The following is a 24115-nucleotide window of genomic DNA, read 5'->3' on the forward strand; positions in this document are numbered from 1 at the left end:
TGATATTAAACTGAAATTGCAATGTAGCTCCAAGCCACACAGCAAAGAGAAATGGTTTAAGGTGTGAAATTTCTCAATTGCTCAACAATCCCATCACAATAAAACTAACCAGATTAGTCGGTTTTACAATTAAGTTTAAATATTATTATCCTTTTCATTTCATTGAAGAGTTAATTTAAATTATAAGACTAAGATTGCCAAAATAAAGTAAGCAATAAAGAGAATATTTGACCATAAAAAAGTATAAAAATCAGTGCAAAACACAGTGTTTTTCTTAACATTTACATCGCATTGATTGCAGGATAAGAGGACATTTACATTAGTGCCAGTTTGACAGCTAAACATTATCCTGACAGAATATTGGTCGGATAATAAAAGGCCTAAAATAGATAAATAAAGAAATTATTGCAAGATGTTCCAGTCAATCATGAGGAGAAATCTGATTATTTCTCTATTTTTTTTCTGTATGTCTGCATTAAATACACTCAAAATGTACCTCAGTTTCAATCGGTTACCGCAGCAACTACCCGTATCCACTTTGACCTGCTACTTTTAGCTTAATAAAATCCGGTAAAGGTTAGCCTTGATGCAAAAAGGGGAGATAATCTTGCCATTCCTTCAATTGTTGTTTGATTTAAAATTATTTGGGCACTTCAGACCTCGGAGTAAACCGGAAATCGGTGTTGGCCAAAAAAAGCCTGTTGGTGAGTTTAAATAGCTTTGCTGTGAGCAAATCCACGCATGTGACACCAGGCTGTGTCAAGTTCTCCTATTAGTGGATGTTCTGACTCCTCAGGTTTACATCCTGATTAAGTCTTGTGACCTTGTGAGAATTAGAAAGTATGAGACGGGAAGACAGCCATTCTGTCATTATGGTTGATTTGCCAGTGTCTTTTGGTCAGTGCTGCGTGTTTTGATTATGTTCTGCAGGTATATCTGACATCAGACCATGCAGTCGGTCCAGACAGGGTTGTGGGATCCCCACCCCCCGTATAAACATGCCTCGCCTCTGCCTGCGCCCCCTACTTCCAGTTCACGCCACGCCCATGTGACCACAGCCGCCCCGGCCAAGCGAATAACTTTTTACAAAAGCGGCGACAGCCAGTTTGGGGGCGTCCGGATGGCCATCCACAAGCGCAGCTTCAAGTGCTTTGATGCCCTGCTGGATGACCTTTCCCAAAAGGTTAGTGGGATGTTTCTGATGCAGGGATCTCTTTTGAAGCTGACTCTTCAGATGCACTTTTAAGTCTTTCCCTAAGCAGAAGCGTTAGCATTATTTATTCATTCATGATCTGTTGCTTATACTTACCTATGTATAGGTACCCCTCCCGTTTGGAGTGCGGACTGTGACCACTCCCCGAGGTACACACACCATCAAACAGCTGGAGCAGCTCCAAGATGGTGGCTGCTACCTCTGCTCTGACCGGCGCCAGGCTAAGCCCATTAACATGGACCTGGCCAGCAAACGCCAAGGCATCTGGTACCATCACAGCCGGAGGCCTCAACGCCCCGAAGCGTCCTCTGGGACTCCACCCGGCCATTTGAATTTGCCTCACAGGCAGAGGCGGATTCTGCTGGTGAAGAACAGCGAGCCAGGGATGAGGCGGAGCATTGTGCTGAGCAGGAGGTCTACTAGGAGTCTAAGAGCTTTCCTAGACGAAGTGTCCGAGGTTATGCAGTTTCATGTTCGCAAGCTGTACACTGCAGAAGGACGCAGGGTGAGTGTGAATATTAACTCAGTATTTACTTACAAATGAGATAAAACTTATGAGATAAAGCTCTCTCTGTATATTTGCTCCTAGATTGACAGTGTGCAAAGCTTGTTGACTTGTCCGGGTGTTCTGGTGTGTGTTGGCCGGGAAGCCTTCAGCCCTATGCTCATAAATTACATTAGGAAGACTTCAGAGGAAAAGCTGCCTGGTCTGGGGAGCAAGTCTCCAGGTCTCGGTCCAAGAATTCCTGGTAACGGTGCCAGATCTCCTGCAACACAAGGCATAAGGTCCCCACTTCATGGAGCTCAGTCCAGAGCCAGTGAATATGATGAAGGAAATGAAGGCAAGAAAAATGGTAAGTTGGTTTGGAAAAAATTTGAAGGCTTAGATTTATACCTGGCTATTGAAAGACAATTTCAGGAAAACTCTACTAGCTAGATATTTTTCCCATCTCTTTAAGGTTTTAGTTTGTTTTTCAGTTGTGTTGTACAGGTTATATAATCTGTAAGCCATAGGTAAAGTATATACCTAATATTTGTTGATGTATATTCAACATATTAATTTGGAAGCATCTTGCGTCCATTTACAGGTCAGAGAACATTTGTCTACAGACTTTTCATATCCATCTCACAAGTTCATTTTTTCTTTTCTTTTCAGTTAACTTTGGTCTGGAGACTAAGAAGAGCATCATCCACCCTCGATCCGATTCTTCAAATCGGTCTGCTCGCTTCTCTTTGTCGTCTGAAAAGTCGTACGGCGTCTTCTCCCAAGCAAGACCAGCTATAACGAATGATGACATTGAAAAGCGTGTTTTTGTTAATAAAGACGGCAGCCTGTCAGTAGAGATGAGGGTACGTTTTCGCCTCCAAAATGAGGAGGTCGTTCAGTGGTCCACACAAATTAAAAAATCGCCCTCTCTCACCAATGATTTTTGCCCCCTGAGCCAAGCTCAACCACATTACCTGCAGCAAGGCACATCAGAAAGCTGTTCTGACCCTGATTCAACATCCTATGAGGGTGTGGATTATTCCAGCCGGCCTCTGCAGCGTGCGTTGGTGGAAAACCAATGCCAATGTTGTTATCAGAGACATGAACGGCAGTTTGATTTGTGGGAAAACCCCACGCACAAACATCCTCCTGCCCCACCCGTTCATTCATCAAGTCACGCTGTGATGAGACACACGCACTCGTCAAGCTCTTCCTCTTCATGCAATTCCAGAAGAGTGATTCGGTGCCGGGCGCGGGTCTCCGGGTCTCCAGGTGGCTCCGGCTCAGAACAGAGCCAGTTGGTCCAGAAAGAGATGTGTCTTACAGAGCAGGTGGAGGAAAGAGTAGAAGTGGCCCAAGTCGGGGACACTCAAGTTGAGGTCTGCAAAGTTAGCCGATGTTGCAGTCGGACAGAGGTGGTTGCCATAGATACCAACATTCGACCACCCAGCGGAAAGTCAGTGGAGGGCGAGGTGATGATGGGGGAAGATGAAATCCGACCACTGTCTGCAGTCAGCAGCTCTTCGCATATTTTACAGTCACTGAAAGAAGACCAGGATGATGAGGAGGATGATCTGCCACCCAGCGCTTCCCAGTGCTCCCACAGAAATGAACTGTCCCCCACTCCTACCCCAGCAAATCACTTGGGTGAAGGTCCGTCAAGCAACATCTCCGCCTGTTCAGCCCAGTCGCTCAAATGCCAGGAGCAGGAAGAAAATGCAGGAAGCAGGGCTTCGTCTTCAGCTTCATCCTGTCACTGTGGAGCAACTAACCCTCACTTAACAGCAGAGCCAGATGAGACGGATCGGGTCCCCAGTTCGATGTCCCAGGAACCCAAGACCCAAGCATCAGAAGAAGTGGCAGCTGCAATTGACAATGAAGAAATTAACAGGGGTCTCAGTGGCTTATCCCATAACACAGGACTTTCAGCAGGTTCTCAGAAATCATGGACATCCAATGTTTGCTCAAACTGTGGAGGCTGCAAACGTGCAAACAGTGCAATGTCAGCTCAGACTGGTTTATCTGCTAAGTCCAAGTGCACAAGTGAAGCTCTTCTTACAAAGTCAAGGTTAGAAAAAGAGGGAGAGAACACAGCAGAACGAACAACCAGTTCCATGTCAAATAAATCCAGTGCCTCAGTCAAGTCCCATAAATCTGGCTGCTTGTCAGTAGCTAAAGAGGTGTCCCCGTCAAACCAAACAGTTGCAGAAGAAGGCGACACAGACAAAAGAGCTCAGAGTAGCCTCTCTATGAAGTCAAATGCATCTAACAAGTCTGGAAAGGCTGAAAGTGTCCTGTCGAATAAATCAGATAAATCCAAGATTTCAGCAAGATCCAGCTCATCTTGTAAGCAGTGTGCAAAAGCTCTAACTCCAGAAAACAAGGAGAAAGATGAACTGAATGGCGTAATAGAAGAGAGGGAAGAATCAGGAGTGGAGGAAAGATCGGCAAGTGCACTGTCAGCAACATCAAAACTGTCTGCCAAGTCTAACAAATCCCATAGGTCCACTGAAGCTTTGGAAAAATCCACTTCCCCCAGGTCAGAAACTGGGGAGGACGCAGAAGAAATCGCAACCAGTCAAATGTCTGGAAGACTATCTGTTCATTCTACAAAATCCTGCAAGTGTAATGATAATGGCAAAGCACCGTCTCCAGCCTTAGAAGTGGGAAACAATGCAGGAGAAATGCAGCCCAGGCCAGAAAGCATAAAAGAAGATAATTTAGAAAATAACAACAGGTCAACCAGTGCTAGGTCTTGTAAATCAGATTCTTCTGCTAAATCAAACAATGCAATAGAAAACAGATCCCCGAGTGCAAACTCACAAAGATCACACACCTCTGCGAAGTCCTCTCAGTCAAAGAGGTCAAACCAACCAAGAGAGTCTCAGAATTACCCCAATCTTACTTTGACTGAGACAAACAAGGAGGAAACTGACATTGAACGTCGTGAGGCTTTGGAGAGCGCCATGTCTGTAAAATCAAAATCTTCAGTCAAATCTGACGTTTCTAGTAAAAATCCCTCAGCTACAAATGCTGTCACCATCAAAACACCAGAAGGAGCTGATGAGGCAAAAGAAGGAGAACCTGATTCTGATGTTGCTTGTATTGAAACATCACAAGCCGGTCACAAGGAGGATGATCTTGCAATAAAAGGCACATATACTATAAACCCTGATGGCCAAACGCTCTCACCAAAAAGAAAACCTTCATCCCGCTCACATTCCCCCTCCTCCAGAGGTTCTCAATCCCCTGTGCAAAAGTTGTCACTGAACTCCGGTGCTGGTGAGCAAAGAGGGCCCAGTTCGTTGTCTGTTCACTCCAAAACCTCTAGCAAAGTAAGCAGATCCAGGTGTCGCTGTGAAACAGCCTCACCTGTTAAAAAGGAAAATAAAGAAGAAGACAGAAATAGTGAGGGAGCTCAGTATTGCTCCTCAAAAAGACAAAGGAAAGAATCAGGATGCACGGATCAACCTTTGAGTCGTAACTCATCAGGTTCGATATCTTTAGGGCTGCCAGAGGATCAGGAAACAGCTGAATCAGACTGTGGCAAATCTAGTGTCTCTTTTTGCAACGGTGAGAGGAAAAGCCCTTCTCTCCACAATCCTCCAGTGGTTGATATCCCAATTATTGAAACACCCAGAGAATGTGAAAAGGGCGATGAAGAGGGTGGGGAACAATGGAATGAAAGACAAGCCAGTGCAACGACAGTCCAAAGCAGCAGGTCTCATAAATCCTGTTGTAACTGTAGTGTCAAATCAGCAGCTCAGTCTAAGGGGAAAAGCAGCAGTCCTAACCCCACAAGCATAGACAAAGCAGAAAGCGTGAAATCTGCTGCAACAACAAATGCTCACAAAATGGACACTCCAAAGAGCAGGAGCTCCTCTGTAATGTCAGGCACACAAGTTTGTGGGAAATCCCCTTCTGAAACGACCTCTAATGTTCCTATAAGTACTGATGCTGAAAACCAGAACATCAGTAGACCAGGAAGTAAGACCAAAGGAGAAGAAGACAAGACAAGTGTCCACTCCCAAAGTCCATGTGGTCCTAGGCCTGAGTCAACAGCTTCGGTGAAGTCAGAGACAAAAAGAACTTCAGAGGAGAGGAATAGGGCTTTGGGGTCAGTCAAATCTGGAGATCACAAATCCCACAAAGAAAGTGAGTGTGGAAGTACCAAAGTTTCCAGTTCCAGGCAAAAAGAAACCCCAACAAGTCCTTGTTCCTTACACAGCCCCAGACCGTCCAGTAAAGTCGAACCAGGTAGCGGAAGCACCCTGTCTCACTCTCTGTCTGCTGCCGACCTACTGAAGGAAACTCTGGCTGCTGCTCGCCAGCAGGACTGCCGATCAAAAGCCAGTAAAACCAGTGACAAAGCCCACAGCGAGAAGAGTGGGAGGTCTCAGAGGAGCAGAAGTCGAAAGGACATGGTGGAAGTGACACCTGAGTGTTTGCCCAACGCATCTCCCAATGAAGTTGTTAGCGACTGGCTGCGGAGCATTCCTACTAATACTAGCATGCTCACACTCGATAATGAGTTAAATGATGAAGAAACTGAGGAAGGGGCAAAGGAAATGGAGGAGACACCAACAGAAGAGGTAGGAACAGGGGAGATGAGTCCGGAGGACGAGAAGGTGGAACTGGAGGAGAAAATAGAGCCACAAGAGGAAGAAAAAAAGAATGAGGCCGAAGGTGATGGAGTCGGTCCGACTTTAGGCGATACAGCGGAGATTTCTTCTCGTTCCAGGAACTGGCATTCATCTGCCGCCGTGATGAAAGTCCTCTTGAGCTCGTCTCTGGGTCGATGTCGGAGCATGCCTGAGGTAAGACAGAACCTCTGACAAGACATGAAACTTTACCAAAGAAAAGCACAAATAAAATTGGATCCCAAGTGATGCTTTGGGACATTCTGACTATTTAATATCGCTAATAACGAAGCACCTGTCAAGATAATGCTGCTAGGTTTTCGGGATGAAATGTACAATAGAAGAATAAACGTTGAACATTTACAAACAACATCCACAAACACAAAGAGAGGTGAGCATATTTGTTGGCACCTCAGGTAAAGATTGTTTTTCTAGAGAAAAATAAGATTTCTCATAAATATTTTGATCAATTTTAGTAGATTTATCAAGATGGGGATGTTTGGGAGATCCCATATTAAAAAAAATTTTCTTTTGCCAAATTATCCCCAACAATGACTCTAAAATAGATTTAGCCACTGCTTTTTTGACCCTTTATTCTTTGTTTTATAGTTGATCAGACTTAGTAAGAAGTACTAAATATTGATTTAGCTCTTCAGTCAAATCTAGTCTCAGACTTGATCCTTGAATGTTCTTTTAATTTTTTTTTTTTTTTAACCTACTTCATATTATCAGACAGGTTATATTTAGGTCATTTCCTGGTTCCATAGGTGGTTTATTAATAAAATCATTTGGAAAATGCTTCTCCTCAATAGTCTTTCTCTGTTATTAGAATTTGTTTGCTAATCTGAAATTTTTAAGTGTCGAAAATCTTTTACACACTCTCATTTAAGTAATGTGCCCATAATTTCAGTATGTGCCCCTCTACCATCCTGTGTAGGTGTCTCCAGCTTATGGCCGCAGACTCAGCACATCGGCCAGGGGGCTTTTGGACTGCTTGGCCCAGCTGCAGCTCATTGAGCCTGCAGTCAGCAGTCATGAACAGAAGGACCGCAAGCAGCAGTATGACGAGATTATGGCCATTCTTCAGTCCCTGTGGCTCACTGAACCGCACAACATCAACGTCAAGGACACTAAAGACGGCGGCACAGACCAGGTGACTCCACCGAGGTCCTCATCTGGAGTGGGTATGAGCAGCGGATCGGGCGGGTCGGGTGGAGAGAAAAGCAATGGGAACCAAGGAGAAGATGAACCACCCAGGAAAGAAACCGAATCTCTGCAGGAGGAAGAGGCGGCGGAGAAGGTTGTTGAAGAGGCCGATGGAAATGCAGCAGCCGGACAAGTCGAAGTGGAGACAGAAGTTGAGGAAACAAACAAAACAGACACAGCTGAGGAAGTGGTGAAGAGTGAAGAGCAAAGTTCTCTTCCTCTTGACAGCTCAAAAGCCACTGACAACCCTTCATTATCGGAAAAGAGCTCTCCCAACGTCAGCTCCAAGTCCCCCACAGACAACGAAAGAGACACGCAGGAGGACTCCAGCTCAGGGACTCCTCCCTCTGCTCCTCGGCCACCCTTATCCAAACGTCTATCCCAAGACCCCGATCCGGTTTGGGTTCTTCACCTCCTGAAGAAGCTGGAAAAGCAGTTCATGAGCCACTACATTGAGGCCATGGAGGAGTTTAAGGTCCGCTGGGACCTGGACGACAGCCTCATCCTGGACACCATGATCTCCGAGCTGAGGGAGGAGGTGAGCCGGCGAATCCAGAGCAGCATCCAGCGGGAAATGAGGAAGATCCAAAGCCGAGCAGGGAAAGCGGGAAGGTCGCCTCGGCCGCCGCAGCTAGCAAACATGTCTCGGGATTCTACCATGACGGAGAAGAGGCGCCGCATGCTGAAGGTAAATACGCCACAGATCCGACACGAAGAAGCCACTGGACATGATGTTGGGGTTTTATTAGTCTGTACACTCCAGTCAACAATTAATCGATTGCTAAATTAGTTGACGATTATTTCAATCATCAATTAGTCATGATTAATCGTTTCAGCCCAACGTGGATGCTGACTTTTCTGCAGTCCATTTCTCTGTCCCATTCAGAGACAAAAACCTAAAAAGGACATCCTGATTTGAGTCGTAGGGCATCCAGCCAACACCTAAAAGAAAGTTCTCAAGTCCAACGAGACCAAAATTGAACTTTTTGGCCTATATGTACAGAAAGTTTATGTGACGATAACACTTCTTCAAGGCCCTGTAAAAACTCAAAGTGTCCGATTTCTGTTTCAGGTGATGAAGAACCAGTCAGTGAAAACCGCAGAGTCTCTCACCGATGAGGAACTGGCGGCTCATTTCAGTGACCAGCGAAGCGACGACGAGTACTGCCCCTGCGAAGCTTGTGTCCGTAAGAAAATGGCCGCCCGGCCTTTCAAGAAGAACCCGCAGGCGGCTGAAGCTCCTGTGATAATGGAATTCGACCTCCTTAAGATCCTGCAGCTCAAGAAAAGCCCTTTGCCTCCTTCTTCTGTGCCGAAACCTGCTGAGGTGGAACCGGCGGCTGCAGATGAAGAAGGAAGGAATTTAGAGGTAGTCGAAGAAGAAGAGGAAGAAGAAACCAAAGAGGATATAAAAGCTGATGTTGTGTTAGAGGAGACAATACCAGAGGAAGACGAGGAGGAAGAGCAAGAAAAAGATGGGGAGAGTAGAAATAAAGAACAGGAAAGAGAGGAGAATAGTGCTGAAGATGAGGAGCTGGAAACAGATGAGCAAGAAGAGACATCAGAAAATGCAGAGGAGGATGAAGGACTGTGCACTTGTCAGTCTGAGAGCAGCAAAGAAGAAGAGGGTGAAGCGGGGGAAACGAACAACTGCACTGATGAAGGAGAGACAGGAACAGGAGAAGAGGAGGAGGAAGAGAGCGATAGAGAGACGGTGAAGGAGGTAACAACAGGCGACAAGGAGGAGGAATCGGAGGATGACACATCGGCGACTAATGGAGAGCCGACGCCGGCGGAGGAGATGATGCGGGGAAACGTCGGCGCATCTGCAGAGGAGGAAGATGAAGGCACAGGAGAGGAAGAGGAAAAACAGGAAGAGAGTGAGGAGAAGGAAGGAGAGGCTTCTGAGGAGGAGAGAGCTTCACCACAGGTAAAAGATTGTTAGACAAAAATCCGCCTGAGAAAATTGTCAGTATGTTCCTAGTTAAAGTCTAATTTAGTGCAGAAGTGTGAAAAAATATTTACCCAGTTGTGAACACCAAGTTGAAGCTCATGCTACAAAATTACAGATTCAAATCTGGACTTTTACTAGGCCACTTCATAACCGTCTTGTTTCCATGTTTTCACCATTTGTGAATTTTGTTTTTCATTAACCTGGGACATGATGTTGGGGTTTTATTTTTTTTACCCTGCTTCATGTTATTAAACAGGTTTTACTTGATTTTTGATCCATCAAGCCCAACAGTAATAAAACCTGAATGCTTTTTTATGATCGTAGGCTTATTGAGTTATACACTACTACGTGGTTTATAATATTTTGGTTTGAGGGCATAATGACAGCTGAGGTTTTTGTATTTATTTTTAGCACTTTTGAGTGAAGTGCTAGTTTCTAATCTTAAAATTTTAAGTCAAAAACATCTGTTAAAGTGCTCATATTTTCAAATTGAAGCTGTTTTATAATGTATTTCTTTGCCTTGCTTTGTATCTTACACACTAAAAATCATTTTCAACCTGTGTACAATCAATAAATGACTATTCTGAGAGATGAAGCAGGGATTTGACTAAACCCCAGCTTCTCAGGCCTTCAAGATCCTCGTATCTAAGATCATCTACGGACGTTATGTCTGTGTTCATTATATGCACAGTTGTGAAAATCTGCATGAGGCATTAGTCTCGTTTACCGAATAGGAACTCTATTTTAAAACAGAGCAAAGTCCCTGAACATGACCCTGGGTTAAAATCTGACCCACTGTAGCCTCACAGCTAATGCTAAGCCTGTGGGAAAAGCTAATCTCGGCATCCAATTAGGCAGCCTGAACAAATCTGTTTTGTTTTGCAGGCACTCTGAGTCTCTGCTGTAACTGTCGGTCAGCAACCGCCTCACAAAAAACTGGAAGATTTTCAATATAATATTAAAGCTAAACGAGCCTAACATCTTTAATTCATCTCTTGTCATGAAATCAATGTTGTTTACAATGACTGATTATTAATTTTCTGATCTTTTTTAACCTGCAGAGCCCAGGTGCGATTCCCGCTGCGTGCGTGACGGAGGGCGAAGAGGCGGACGCCGAAGACTCTGACGACAGTAAGCGTCACGGCGACGCCAGCGCTGACGAATCAGCGCCGGAGGAGACCGCTGGCTCTGGGGAAGAGGAAGCGAAAAGCAGCAGAGAAGATGGACAGGAAGATGTAGTGGAGGAGTTTAGACCTGAGCAAGAAAGTGAGGCGGCCAAAGGCAAAAACGAGGACGGGGCTCTGCTCCACCAGTTCACCAGAACCTCAGTGGAGTCCCAGCCTGGCTCGATGGAAGACGTGGACGTGGATTTACCTTCAAACTCTAAAGTGGTCGACATAAATGGCCATAAAACCAAAGAGTGAGGAGACTGCACTCAGACATTTGGTTTAAGACTCTCTTGAACACTTGAAGCACTTTAACTTCTCCAGATTTAAAGTAGACGTCGTCATCGTGACTTGCTGAAGTTTTCACATGTTGTCATGTTGCAACCTCAAACTTCAATCTGTTTTATTGGAGTTTGATATAATGGATCAAAATTAAATCAGTTCAAATCTATTCCACTTAGAAAAATATGGACTGGATTACTGTGGATTAAATGAAAATTATTCAAACTGGATTAGACACAAATCTTTCCAAATTCCTAGAACATTGAATTTAACACATCTTTTAGAGACATATTTCTACTAAGTAATGGTAGAAACATAAATTCATGGGATAAACATAAGTTCATGCCACACTTTTCTAATATTTTTGTAGCTAAATATGGAAAACTGTGCATTCTTCTCCTTCCATTACACAATAATCCCAAGAATAATCCCAATAATCCCAATAATCCCACTGACGTTTGTGGCTGTAACATGACAAAATGTGAAAAAGCTTAAGAAGTATTAAGACTTTATTGCAGCACACTGATTATAGAAACCTGAAACTTGAACGTGAAGAACTTTTACTGGAACCATATAACTTATATTTATTTCAAAGCTAATCGCAAGTATTGAGAAACATGTTGAACATATTATTGATATGTGACTTAGGTTTTGTTAACCAGAGGTTGAACATAAATCAAATCATATCCAATCATATTTGAAGTACCTCAGATATTTTGTCTTTTTCTTCTAGTGAAGCTTGACAGAACCACTTCCTGTTGGTTTATCTGTGTTCATTTCTTTTTTTTTGGTTTCATGAAGTACATGCTGTATTCTCAGGGGTTTGGACAGCCAGCTTGCTTTAGACAGATCATCTCCAAGCTATTACTTAACTACCTAAATCTGTACCCTGCTGGCAAGTCAGCTGTTTAAATCTACAAAAACTCTGTGATGTAAGTTGATTACCTAAAAGAAATCTATATCTTGGGAACGATCCACTCCACTTTCTCGCATATGCATCAGGGACAGAGACAATTTGCTGCTTTGTTCGACGAAAGCCTCTTATTTCTGGTATTACTAGGTGAGAGGGGGACTGTGCCTACGCTGCTACTGGTTCTAGTGGGTGTCCATTAATCTGGGTCATCACTAATAAAACTAAACGTTGTGTACTTAGAGCTCACTGATAAACAGTACGACTGTAATCGTAATAACCTGAATAAAAATGAATAAACAAATGGTCATTTTCACATTCGTATCTTCAGATTTTATTGATGCTAAGCAGTTCTTAAACATTTAGTATTTCTGTTGGACTGGGATATTCACGCTGCAATGAACAGATTTGTTTTGCATTTCACGTCAAAGATCAAACAAATTTGAATGTCGGAGACGATCAGGATAAATACACAAGGCAGTTTTCAAGAGATTATTGAATTTATTAAGAAAAAATAGCTAACCATGTGACAGCAATTGACCCCCAGTAAAATCATTAGTTAAATGTGATAAATCTTTATTTTTATTAATTTAAATTCGCCACAGCCTACAGGGGCTGATTGCCAACATACCTGTACAATAAGTGCATCACAAATGTCAACATTATCATCATCTACCGGTGCAGTTCTTGTATTTTAGTGCTTGTGCTAATATTTTAGAGAACTCTTACTTTTTTTTTTAAGAGAGAGGAAAAATATTCAACTAAAATTCAGTCTTTTAATTGTCAGATTGCATGTATGACACTAATGCTTGATCTTATTTGGTCATGTTATTGTTTCTGCACCCTATTAGCTTTAGCATTTTTGTACATTTAAGCTAATCAGGTATGATGAAAAAAAAGGGAAGATTTGGAAAATCCCAGTATTTTCGGTATGCTAAGCTGTGGATTTTAAGGATTTCGCACTAAATCACAAGTTCAGCCGTCAGGATTTCCGCATAATCCTGAGTGACGAATATTTTTCACTGCTAAAATGTCATGTGGCAGAGCTTTCTGATCAACACCTGAGTTGCTTTTTTCTCTGTTCCTTCCTGTAGTGTTTGACACTGTGCTCTCTGTGCTTCCAAAGCTGCTCAAACATTTCGAGATCCACACACACACACACACGCCCACACACACATGCCCACACACGTCACACTAATCCAGTACCTGTGACTGTGTCTGTGTCGATTCACAAAAGGTCACAGGATTGGGTTGACTTACATCACGCAGCAGAGCCTCAACATGCAGTTATGAAAGATCAGCAGTGAAACATCACCAAGGTGTTAACTTTGAGATTTGAGACGTCATATTTTTAAAAAGTACTTTGTGCAAGATGGATTTTTTAAAATCTTTTTGGAAAATATAAATTTTTCATTCACAGAGACATTTTTTCTAGATTTTTGCCTAATCCTTCAGACTTCTACCAGACACCTGAAAGACGTTAGGTTCATAACTTCACCCTCCTTGACAAAATCCTTTAACCCCAAAGCATGACGCCACCTCCACCATGTTTGGCTGTGTGTATAGTGTTCAAATATCAGTTTGTAATCAGGTTTCTTTAGTGCTTAAATGCAGAAATGCATTGTTAGTGACTCAGTTTTAATGATTTTTTAACCTTTGGGTGTCATTTAGCCGCAGAGTTCATCGTTGTATGATCATTGTGACCTTATGATGACTTCAAACATGCCTCCACTGCCTCTCTGACGATTGGCTGCTGCTCCAAACGAGTCTCCGCCTCCTTTATAGAGCAACCAGTCAGCAGGCAGACTAAAGCCAATGGCACGACCTGAACAACAGACACACACAGACGTTGATTCATTTCTACATCTGACTGCTTACATTTGGATCTCAACCACTGCCGTACCTTCTTAGCCTTTCCGGCAGTGTGTGTGTGTGTTTCCAAGCTGCAGGTCATTATGTCTTCACTGAGCTTGTCCACTTGATAAATGGCCTTCAGCAGGGCTTCCTCGCACTGTGACTCCGAATGACTGGACAGCTCCTAAAATCAAGCAGTTTTAGTTGATTTTATTTTATTGTCAGAGCAGACTCAGACAATAAAATAAAATAAAAACTTAAAGAATCAACCATGGCGATCCTGACCTGCAGTAAACGTGCGGCTCTGCGGTAGAGCTTGCTGTTGGTGACTTGCAGGTCGATCATGTAGTTCTTAAACACTTTTCCCTTTAAGACGTGAGCTCCGGTGCTCACTGCGTTCAAAAGCAGCTTAGTGGACAGCTCCCGCTGCCGAGAAGAGGAAACAACTCATCCGGTTTCTCAATCACAAATTAATCTGAGGGAGTTTCCTCATTTAACTACCAAATGTTCCCTGTAAAGGAGGCCGTAGATAAGGAGACGTACCATGTGTTGCAATCGCTTGGGTGTTTCTTGGGACCATGTGAAGTTAATGGTGGATGAACACAGTTTATTTATTTCATCCTATGATAAAAATAGGAATATAGGTTAGACTTTATACAGATTCCCATAAAAAATAACACTTTTGCACGTCACAGTAGATTTAAAAATAAACAGGTACTTGTTGTGCAGCGGTGCCTCCATCAGTCTGGTGATAAGCAGCATGAATGTTCGGTGTCTTTTCTCTCACTCTGTGTGCCAGCTTTGCCACCTCGTCGACATCGTCTGTGAGGAGAGGCTGTCAAGACTCACGCTGACTCAGTTTGGAGACGATCCAAACGTGAGGGTGCGCTCGTCTCACCAGAGTCAGAGTAGAGAAGCAGAACGGTGTCGTCGTCCGTGAGACGGGGCAGGACGCGATCCAGAAAGTCATCATGAGAGATGCTGAACTCAGGGCCCTGAGGAAAGAGATGCTCAGAATGCTTTGACTTTTTTTACACCCTCCCCGTAATGAAACAGAGTTCACTTTTAGTAGAACAATCACCTTAAACGTACAGCCAGAGCCAAAATAAACTAGTTTTCTTTAAGTATCTCAATGTTCTGGTATGGACCAGTCAAAGCTCAATAGAGAATCAATAATTGAAAACACCCAATAATTTCAGATTTAACTCTAAACACATGCATCTCTTATTAGAGCACAAGTAAGTAAATTATAGTGTGAGAAAATGTAGCTTAAATTTCAGTCAGTCAGTTATTTCTGCTTTAAAGTTACGTTAAATCTCTTTATTATGAAGGCGCTGCATTGTTAAAACCAAAACTGTTTGATGTAATAATTGCTAATCACTTGGTTTTATTGGCTTTTGTTTTGCTCAAGCTGAAGATAATCGACCAGCAGCCTCCACATACCATCAAAGTCAAATCGCCCTCATTGTTGCCGAGTTCTTTGTAGCCTCCGCTGACAAAACCCCGAATGTCTTCGTAGTCTAACAGACACACAAATGGACACATTTACAACATGTCAAATATTTTTTCAAATATTTCTCTGAGTAGTCTCACCTGCTCCGAATGTGGGCTTACATTCACTGGCGTCGATAAGGCCCAGCAAACCCAGGGAGCCCCAGCCCAGGTAACACACCTGCCTCCCACCCTGCAGACTGAAACACACAACTCACAAAGTGAGCAAGAGCAGCCATTTTTGTTGTGATTATTACCACAAGTTAGATTGCTTTAATATCCATACCTGCGTCCAGCAGCCTCCGTCAGCACAGCTATCTCCTCTGAATGCGAGTATGTAAAGTCTAGAGCTTTTTTATAAGATCTCATATGCTGCAGAATCCCACTGTGGGGGAAAAAAACGGAGTGACAAAATACCAGTATGCATTTTATATTCCCTATATCCACACACCTTGGACTTTTATTCCATTTTAATTGCACAAAGTGACCTGTAGAGGTCAGCAGCACCTTACCAAACATAAAGCTCTTCTTTGACCAAAACTACTGCCTAGAAAAACTAAATCACTTCCAGCTATTTTATTTGTTTCTGTTGCATAAAGTGTGTTGGCAGAGGACTTAAAAGAGAGCCGAGGCAACGATTTGACTAATGTGTAAAACTTGTCCTCGTTTCTCAGGTGGACGGCTTAATGGAGACGACTGTAAGCTGTTGCCTCCAAACACAAAGAAGCACTTAGAGAGCGGCGGGCTGCTCCTCTGAGTGCCGAGAAAAGAGACGACTCAAGGCGCCATGAAGTCACATGAGGGCAACTGGGGACAGAAAAACTACAGCCATTAAAAGGATGTTTACTTGACTCCTTCAGTGTTTTAAAAGAAAAACATGAAAGATTGTTTTTATTGCTGTGGCTGAAGCAATGAATACCAACTGATAGCAGGACTGGTTTCGGATATGGCTCACCATCCAGGTCGACATGGCTTTAGGGGCAGCAGGTCTAAAAGAATTTGGTTTGTTAAGCATTATTTATGACGGTAAATGTGACATTTTATTACTCGCTGTGTAGATCATGGACTATAATCTGACATCAATTAAGGCTGAGGCAGCTGTTTATTACAAGTAAAAAGGTTTTTGACAATTTTTGAGAAAAAACTGCAATAAACACCAAATTATTAGCGCGAAAAAGTGCAGGGATTTGTTAATTTTGTGTAAATTTACACGATAATTCTCAATTATTGTGGACTTATTGATATAATTGGGCAGTAAACAGATAAAAACTGCATTAATTTAATTGATAACATAACATTTAAGCTCACTCAGTCTGGATTCTAGAGGGCCACATAAAAAGCTACTGTGGGCCGGATTTAGCCCACGGGCCTTGAGTTTGACACATGTACACTAGGTGATGAAATTGAAATTGCATGTTTCAAACATAATTGTATAATTGTGTGTATGGCTAAGGCAGCAACTGGTTATTGATTTGAAATAGGTATTTGCATATTTAAAGTAGGAACATAATGGTGCCCTTTTCCCCTACTTGAGCCCCCGTCTCTCAAAATGTCTGTACACGCCACTGGAAGTGCACTTGACAAAATCTCCCATTTTAGCTACAGAAAACTAAAATAGCAGCTCCCACTCGAGCAGCTGCACATAAAATCTTTTGGACCGCTCCTCCATATCCCCATTGTGCGTACTTGAATGTGACGGGCGTTCTTGAGAAGCTGGCAGAAAAGACGACCTCCAGGAGGATCTTGGTGGCGCTGCCTCCCTTCATCCTGGAGGAGCCGCTGATGGCTTCCGGCTGAGCGGACACAAGCGTTCACACACAGAAATCTGAGTCACTGCTGGGACAGTTTAGAGTCTTGACACAAATGCAACCTGAGCAGCTAGTGGGAGAATGGGATGAAGAGTACCCCGAGTGCCGGGTTGATGAGGAAAGCCTTTTGAGTTTTGGCTAGCTCTTCCATCCTGGTCACCACACTGCGAAACGTTAGCGTGCAGCCAGGTAGGGGCTCATTCCTACACAGTGAAACACACTCATGTCAAGTTAAACGTAAATCTGTGGATGTATTTATACATTTAGATTGATACGGATTCTCACCTGGCCTGATGTGCAGGATTAAATCCAACCAGTACAGGTGTGTAAACATCAGGATGCCGGAGGCAGAAATCCAACTGACCGGCCACAAATGGAGCCTGCAGGGAAATAACCAACAATTACAAACCATTTATTCCAGTTAACGAACCTGCTGACATGCAAATCTAACTTACAGATAATCCACAGGAGACGCCGATGAACAAGACTCTTTTCTTTCCCTCAGAAACCTGAAGAGAACCAGAGGAAATGATGCGTTTGGACGCCTGACACGCACGTAAACACGGGATGGTGCTGACCTTTTTCAGACGGAGCGCGCCCAATGTGGGGTCATCCTCTGGAGCCTCTTGAGAGGAAAACAGAGCTCTAAGGAAAATGGAGAATAGAGTTTTAAAAAATTAGAAAGAATAATTTTCTGGGCTTTATTTTACAGTACTGAATTTTAGTAAAAGCCACTGGTTGTTTTTGGTCCTTATTACTAAGAAATTCAATTTAATTAAATTCAATGAAAAGTAAAAACCTGATTGAATACTATCTTCTATTTTAAGATGATAACTGTTTGTCTTTTTTGTGAAAGGCCATTTAAAAACAACAATCTTTTTAAGTGTGTATCTGCATCAACTGCCTGCACTCACAAATCAGATTTAGACTATTCTTGAACTGTGATCAAGGGCCGCCCAAATTTGTTCCAAGGGCCGCAAATGGCCCTCAAGCCACAATTTGGACAGCTCCAGTTTAAGACCTCTGAAAATCAGGAAAACTGAATCTCACCTGTCTCCTCCTGCAATGACGTACGAACAAATGGGGGCGTAGTTCAGCCGCTGCAGCTCTCTGTTAAATCCTGACTAACGACACAAACACGACTTTAAACAAAATCTGAGATGGCTCCTTGTTTTTCAGATGATGAAATCTTTTACCGCCATGAAGAATGCAAGTCGGCCAGAAGTGCCACAACCACTCAGAACGACGAGGCTGTCCTGAGGATCCTGTTAAACATTTTTAAAAAACACTAAAAGTCTTGAATCTTAGCCTTGTTAGCGAGTTAGCGAGCTCACATTCCCCCAAACCGGATACCTTAAGAATGAGCCGCACCCTCTCGGCCACCTCCATTAAGGTTTTCACAATTTCCTCGCTCAAAAGTCTCTGGGGAGAAAATTCAGTTTCATTACTTTCATTATTTTTCCACCAACCAGTTGAGTTCCTGTACCTGATATTCTGTTTGGGACTTTTCCTGAAACATCTGGGCGTCGCAGGCCTGCAGCATCTTCACGATGCTGGAGGCTGAAGCTCTGTCTATGTCGCGCGTTAGCGGGTTGGACTTCTCTGTCACAGGAAGGGTCGGCTCATAATCTGCAGACTGAAACAGAAACTACCCTTTAAGGCTTGTTCAGATTAATAAGGTCCTAAAAAAGCTACAACAAAGGCTTTGTTTCATGGAGAGTTTCTTTATATTATTTTTGCTAATTTTCAGCGTTTCACCTGAGCTACATAAAAATAAAATGACTCCTCTAAACCAGGGGTGTCAAACTCAATTTCACCAAGGGCCACTTCAGCATATTGGCCACCCTCAACGGGCCACATTGACGGTATAAATCAGGAATGCCCAAGTGCAGTCCTCCAGACTGCAACTTTTAGATGTGTCCCTGCTAAAACATACCCCAGACAAAAAGTTGACTTCCCTCATTAGCAGCAACTCAGTTCTGTAGAGGGCTATGAATGAGTCAATGATCCAGGTGTGTTAGAGAAAGAGCGCATCTAAAGTTGCAGAGTGATGGGTCTGGAAAACTAGACTTGGGCAACCCTAGCATAAATGTATGAAAATACAATGTTAAAAATAAATTAAACAACACCTCATATTGTTAAATAACTGATTTTATGTATTCAAGTTTTAAATATTACATTTGAGTTTGCATGGATGTAAAATTACTGCTCAGTTTAAAAATTACAATATTTTTAAACTGCTCGGCTAAACTTCGCTCTTTAGCTTGTTAGCTTGTCGATGCTTCAGTTTTATTCGCTGGGAAAATTAATAATCAGCTTGAGGTGACTCTGCTGCACTCTAGTGGCGAGAAGACGTAATGTTGGCTGGTAACAATCGGAAGGCATTATGGGAGATGTAGTTTGTAGTCAATTCGTTCTCAAAACCTATTTTAAGTCAATCAATGGGGCTGTAAAACGGTGGTGGGGGGTGAGAGGGCCACATAAAATGACGTAGCGGGCCACATGTGGCCCGCGGACCTTGAGTTTGACACGTGCTCTAAACCATCTGAATAGAACTGTTTTCTTCTGAATTTTTTTACTTTCACTTTCAATTTTGCCTCTTTCTTTCACTTTGAGAAGCTGCAGCTCACAATACTTTCCAAATCTTGTATATTTGCTTTTTTTAAAAAAAAAAAAACGCTAAAATCCGCTTTTTACAACAGGCAAAAGCCAACATTGGATAAATTTGTCTTTGCAACGTAGCTATAAAATCCTAAAGCTAACAAACTTCCTCTTTTACCCAACCAAACACTCGCTATTTCCTTTTCCTCTACATTCCTGTCAGAACACGGTGTGAGACTTTAGACACTGACTCAATATTTTAAACTTACTTCCCAATCGTGAGTTGTAGAAAAAGCATTCATTCTGTCTGGTTTTGCCACAGCAGCCATGTCTGTCCTTTTTCTGCTAAAATCACAAAAACTGTCAGTTTCAGTTTGTTTAGAGGCAGGGCTTCAAGGGAAAGTCACTTCTGTGTGAGGGAACAAGGTTCACTAATGGACCTTTGAGACACAGGAGGTAAAGTAACACACACACATTAACAGGAGGACTTAGAGAGTCTGCAGTTCGAGTTAAAAGTAGTGAAAACTAAATTAAAGCACTGAAAATTTAGGGGGGAGATCACTTTTTATGTATTTAGAGTGAAGAATCAAGTCAGGACTTTGGCTGAGTCACTTAAAAACTTTTTTATTATCGCTTTCAGTCAGAAAAAAAACATAATACTGTCATCTTAAATATGTTAGGTGTAAGAATGATTTGGGGATTAATTGTAAGTTTTCTTTTCATGAAATCCAGTTTATGTGATTCGGGTTTTTCCACAACTACAGAGTACAAAAAGATAAAACATGCCAGATCTAAAAAGTTAAAACCAGGTTTGAATGAGGTTTATTACACAGTGAGGAGGAAGGGGAAGGTAAAAATAAAATCTCTAAAGTTCATACGTTTTGCAACAAAAGCTGAATTTATTTTGAGTCTTTCCACATATTGTCTACAGGGGCGTCTGGACGAGGCTGTGCATGTACAAATAAAAAAATAAAAACATTTCTTGACTGCAGGAGCAGCGCAGATCCAACCGATTCCCAGGCAGAGAGAAAATATTTACACCACAGCAGATTGTGGAGTCTGATACATTTCATCACTCCCCCGAACTCCCACCACCGTCTCTCAGAGCTGCCGGCTAATCGCTGACAACGACGTTTGTGGGTTTTTTTCCTATTTCTTGTTCCAACCAGAAAGAAAAGACCAACAATTTTATTTATTTATTTATTTATTTTTGCTTCACGCTCCACAACATGTGCCATCTTTTTCATCAAACACGACTCCTCAGGAGGCCTTTGGCTCCATGGAGATGCTTTGGCGTTATTACTCATTACTAGCCGACGCTGATTATTAATGAAATCTGACATCTGAAGAACTCTTTGGTGTTAACCTTTCTGAGTCAAGCCGACAGCAGAGCTGTGCATGTGGGTTGTGTGATAAACCAGTCAGGACTTTTTCACCGTTATTGTATATTCTTTGCAACAATAACGGTGAACTTAAAGACGGGTTTAAATCTGTAAATTACTCCTTATTGTGGTATTTAGGTAGTAGGAAAAGGACATTTTTTGAAAAGGATTCATGAATTTTGAATTTTAAAACAACTTTAAGAACATGATCTAAAACTAAGTGCATTAAAATGTTTGCAGTTTAACCAGATCCAAGTAGATTGTTCCCAGAATTTTGGCTCTTGACCCAGGGTGGCATTAAGCTGAGGTCATCAACACTCCAGGATAAAAACTGAACGTTATGTGTCATTTCTAATTAAGCTTTCTAATCTTATTTATCAAAGCTTTAGATTTACTGGATGTTTCATAAGAGCCCTTGACCAAATTTATGTTTTCAGTTCAAAATTGAAAAATTTGAACTTGTAAAATCTAACCTGAAATTTAGGAATAATTCGTTCTACTAGCGTAAACACAAAAAAGAACATTTTCAAAACTTTTTTAACCAAAGAATTCAATATTACAATTTCAATATTACTCTGTTGGAATAATGACATCTTAAAAAATAATAGTTACAAACTTTTACTTTTGTGATTGATTCACATCTAGACACAAATATTTGCAGATTCTGTTTATGATTGTTGGGACTTTTTCTTAATTTCCATTTTGTGATTACATTTGCTTTCGTCCTGCATGGCGTTTTAAATTTAGATTTAAGTTGCTTTCCAGGTTCTGTTGATCAATATTTAATGTCTTTAGATTATAAATTGTTCACTTCTTAAATTTCTGCTCAAATTTGTTCGCTGTTCTTACTTATTATGCCAAACAACCAAATTAACAGCATGTTTGTTGCGAAAGAGCTCAAGTTCTGTCTGACCCTAGACATACATTTTTCTATTGACTTTACTTTGACTGGACCATCCTAACACATAAATATGCTTTCATCTGAACTATTTCATTGCAGAGTTGAACCTCTAACATTTTTAGGTTTGCAGTCCACATTCTCAATCTTCACATTCTGAATTTTAATTATTTGTTGTAGCTGAATCACAGCGACAACTTAAACCAGACCTCGCTCGCTTTCTTCTTCTTCTGCATCCCTACGTTCTGCCTGCCTCGCCTCCTTCCTCAGAAACTGAACACGGCGTTCCCCCTAAATCATGCAGCAGCAGCAGAGAACAATGTCTGAACTGATGCATAATAGAGACACAGCTGCTCCAGCAGAGGGGTGTTTCTCCTTGCGCCTCCACCGGCAAACACAATTCACTTTCTTACAATGCAGTTTGTCCTTTCTATGTCTAAAGAAGATTAATTTAAAATCCATATAACGTTTTTTTTTTAAAAAGGGAAAAAAAGCCGTCCATCAACAAGTAAGGCTCTCTCCTCTTGCTGCCTCTTGGATAATCTGTCACTAAATAAAAGTGACCTCAGCAATTCATGCAAACTGGAAAGATCTCTTCTGAATTATCTTAACAAAAACGCCAAAAATGTAAAAAATCATCCCAACAATAAATCCATTCTGTCCACTGAGGAAAAATGATTAGTTTTTAGGTATTAAGGGATATTCTAAATGTTCATAAACTCACAATCCTAATTATCCCCTTCACTGATTTGTTTATTATTTTAGCACAAGTACAAGAAACTTCACATCTTTGCAGTGACTTTATAACTAAAATACACAAAGAATAATCTGGATCTGCATCTCATCTGTACCTGGTGTTATTTAGTGGTTTGATTGCATTATATTTTCATTGTTAACTGGATCTGATTTTTTTTCCCCACTGCTTTTAGAGTCATTTTTTACAGGCTGAAAGCTGCCAGCGTTCTCCCCTGCCGTCAGCCCTACTGCGCTTGCATTAGCTTCAACAGAGTGAGCCTTAGCTACATCCATAACAACCCAGTTCGCTCTTATTATGCGTCCTGCCTTTCCAGCAAAGCTGTGCATCATTAGTGCATCTGTAGCTGCTCAGCTCTCACATGTGCAGCTCCTGCCTTTTCACTTGTCAGTAAACTTCAGTAGACATTACTCTGCTTATATGGCAAGTCCTAAAGATGGAAAGCGGTTCTTAATCGGAGGCTCTATCTTGCAATGTGAGGTTAACTGATTTAGCTGCTGCAGAACTAAATAATCACAATGCTGGATCTCAAGCCCTCTGGCGATTTTACTAATTCATTTGCAGAAATATTGCGTAGTGGAGGGTGGGCTTGCAGCTGCAACAAGCCTGTCTTTTCTTTATACACGTTTTTTTTTTATATAGAGGATAAAGAAAAATGGTTAAAAAATCAGGCGTGAAAATTTATAAACTCGCATAAAATCAAATGAAGCATCCCAGTTATGCTTTAGTCTAAATGTCAGGGGCAGAAAATCCCAATCTAAACGAGCTAACAGCTGTACTCCTTCTCCCATGTCCTTCAGCCTTCCAGCTGTGGTTGTCATGACAACAGGGGCTAATCTCCAGCGGACGGTGAAAAAGTGCAAGGGATTGCATGAAAACGAGATTCTGATTTTAAAGAAACATGAGTAAATCTCTCCAACAGGCATTTTGGTTTTCCTTTATTATGGGTTTTGCCCGATATACTTAATTCCCCTCATCTGCCCTTTATTTTCCCTTAAGGAAAACCTTGATTTATGCCGTTTATCTTCCTTTTTTACCCTGATTCTGTCCATGCCAAACCTAAATTTCTGATTTCTTTTCATCCCCTCACCATGTCCTCATTCTCAATCCTTCCACTCTTCTTCTCAGCACATTCAGTTCCCCTCTAAATCCAAAAGCCTCTGATTCCTGGCTGCTCAGCAGGAAACATCAAAGTATGTCATGGATGATTAGGGTGTGGATTACCGAGGAGTACAGCAATTATAACCTGGAGTATGGCAACAAACCTGGAGCCGAATGTTCTCCATATGTCTTGCTGTTGATTACATTCTGTTCCCATTCAGTGCAAAAAGTCGCCATGTACAGATGTGCGCATGGGGTTAAAGTTGTTCCATCCAGCAGGGGGCGGAGTGAGAGTGTGTGAGTGAGGGAAAGTGAACAGTAGGGGGGAAACCGGAGCTGCAGAGGGGCTGGAGCTGCGGAAAGCAGAG

The 24115-nt window shown here is 42.2% G+C and overlaps 2 protein-coding genes across 6 annotated transcripts; one reads left to right on the forward strand and one right to left on the reverse strand.

Moving 5' to 3' along the window:
- Nucleotides 1–949: 949 nt before the first annotated feature.
- On the forward strand, nucleotides 950–12174 carry rp1l1a (rp1 like 1a). Its single transcript, XM_032556030.1, has 7 exons — nucleotides 950–1183; nucleotides 1320–1718; nucleotides 1803–2067; nucleotides 2370–6517; nucleotides 7278–8234; nucleotides 8619–9476; nucleotides 10562–12174. Exons 1-7 carry the CDS (start codon nucleotides 950–952, stop codon nucleotides 10922–10924), a joined length of 7224 nt encoding a protein of 2407 aa, XP_032411921.1. The 3' UTR covers nucleotides 10925–12174.
- On the reverse strand, nucleotides 12169–24057 carry gckr (glucokinase (hexokinase 4) regulator). Of its 5 annotated transcripts, none has more exons than XM_032556045.1 (20): nucleotides 23912–24057; nucleotides 19882–19954; nucleotides 18498–18647; nucleotides 18365–18433; nucleotides 18208–18276; nucleotides 18062–18135; nucleotides 17590–17656; nucleotides 17467–17520; nucleotides 17297–17391; nucleotides 17109–17214; nucleotides 16890–16996; nucleotides 15490–15588; nucleotides 15306–15403; nucleotides 15156–15232; nucleotides 14611–14707; nucleotides 14431–14534; nucleotides 14256–14333; nucleotides 13998–14138; nucleotides 13762–13896; nucleotides 12340–13683 (listed from the first exon to the last, which is right to left on the reverse strand). In XM_032556045.1, the coding sequence occupies exons 1-20, from the start codon at nucleotides 23962–23964 to the stop codon at nucleotides 13564–13566; spliced, it is 1866 nt and encodes a 621-aa protein (XP_032411936.1). In that variant the 5' UTR covers nucleotides 23965–24057; the 3' UTR covers nucleotides 12340–13563. The 5 variants fall into 5 exon arrangements, with proteins under 5 accessions (XP_032411937.1, XP_032411939.1, XP_032411936.1 ...); XM_032556044.1 differs by having other exon boundaries at nucleotides 19882–19957; nucleotides 23912–24000; XM_032556046.1 differs by lacking the exon at nucleotides 23912–24057 and having other exon boundaries at nucleotides 12169–13683; nucleotides 19882–23896.
- Nucleotides 24058–24115: the final 58 nt, after the last annotated feature.

The sequence above is a fragment of the Xiphophorus hellerii genome, chromosome 24 (genome assembly GCF_003331165.1).
Source record: "Xiphophorus hellerii strain 12219 chromosome 24, Xiphophorus_hellerii-4.1, whole genome shotgun sequence".
NCBI lineage: Eukaryota > Metazoa > Chordata > Actinopteri > Cyprinodontiformes > Poeciliidae > Xiphophorus > Xiphophorus hellerii.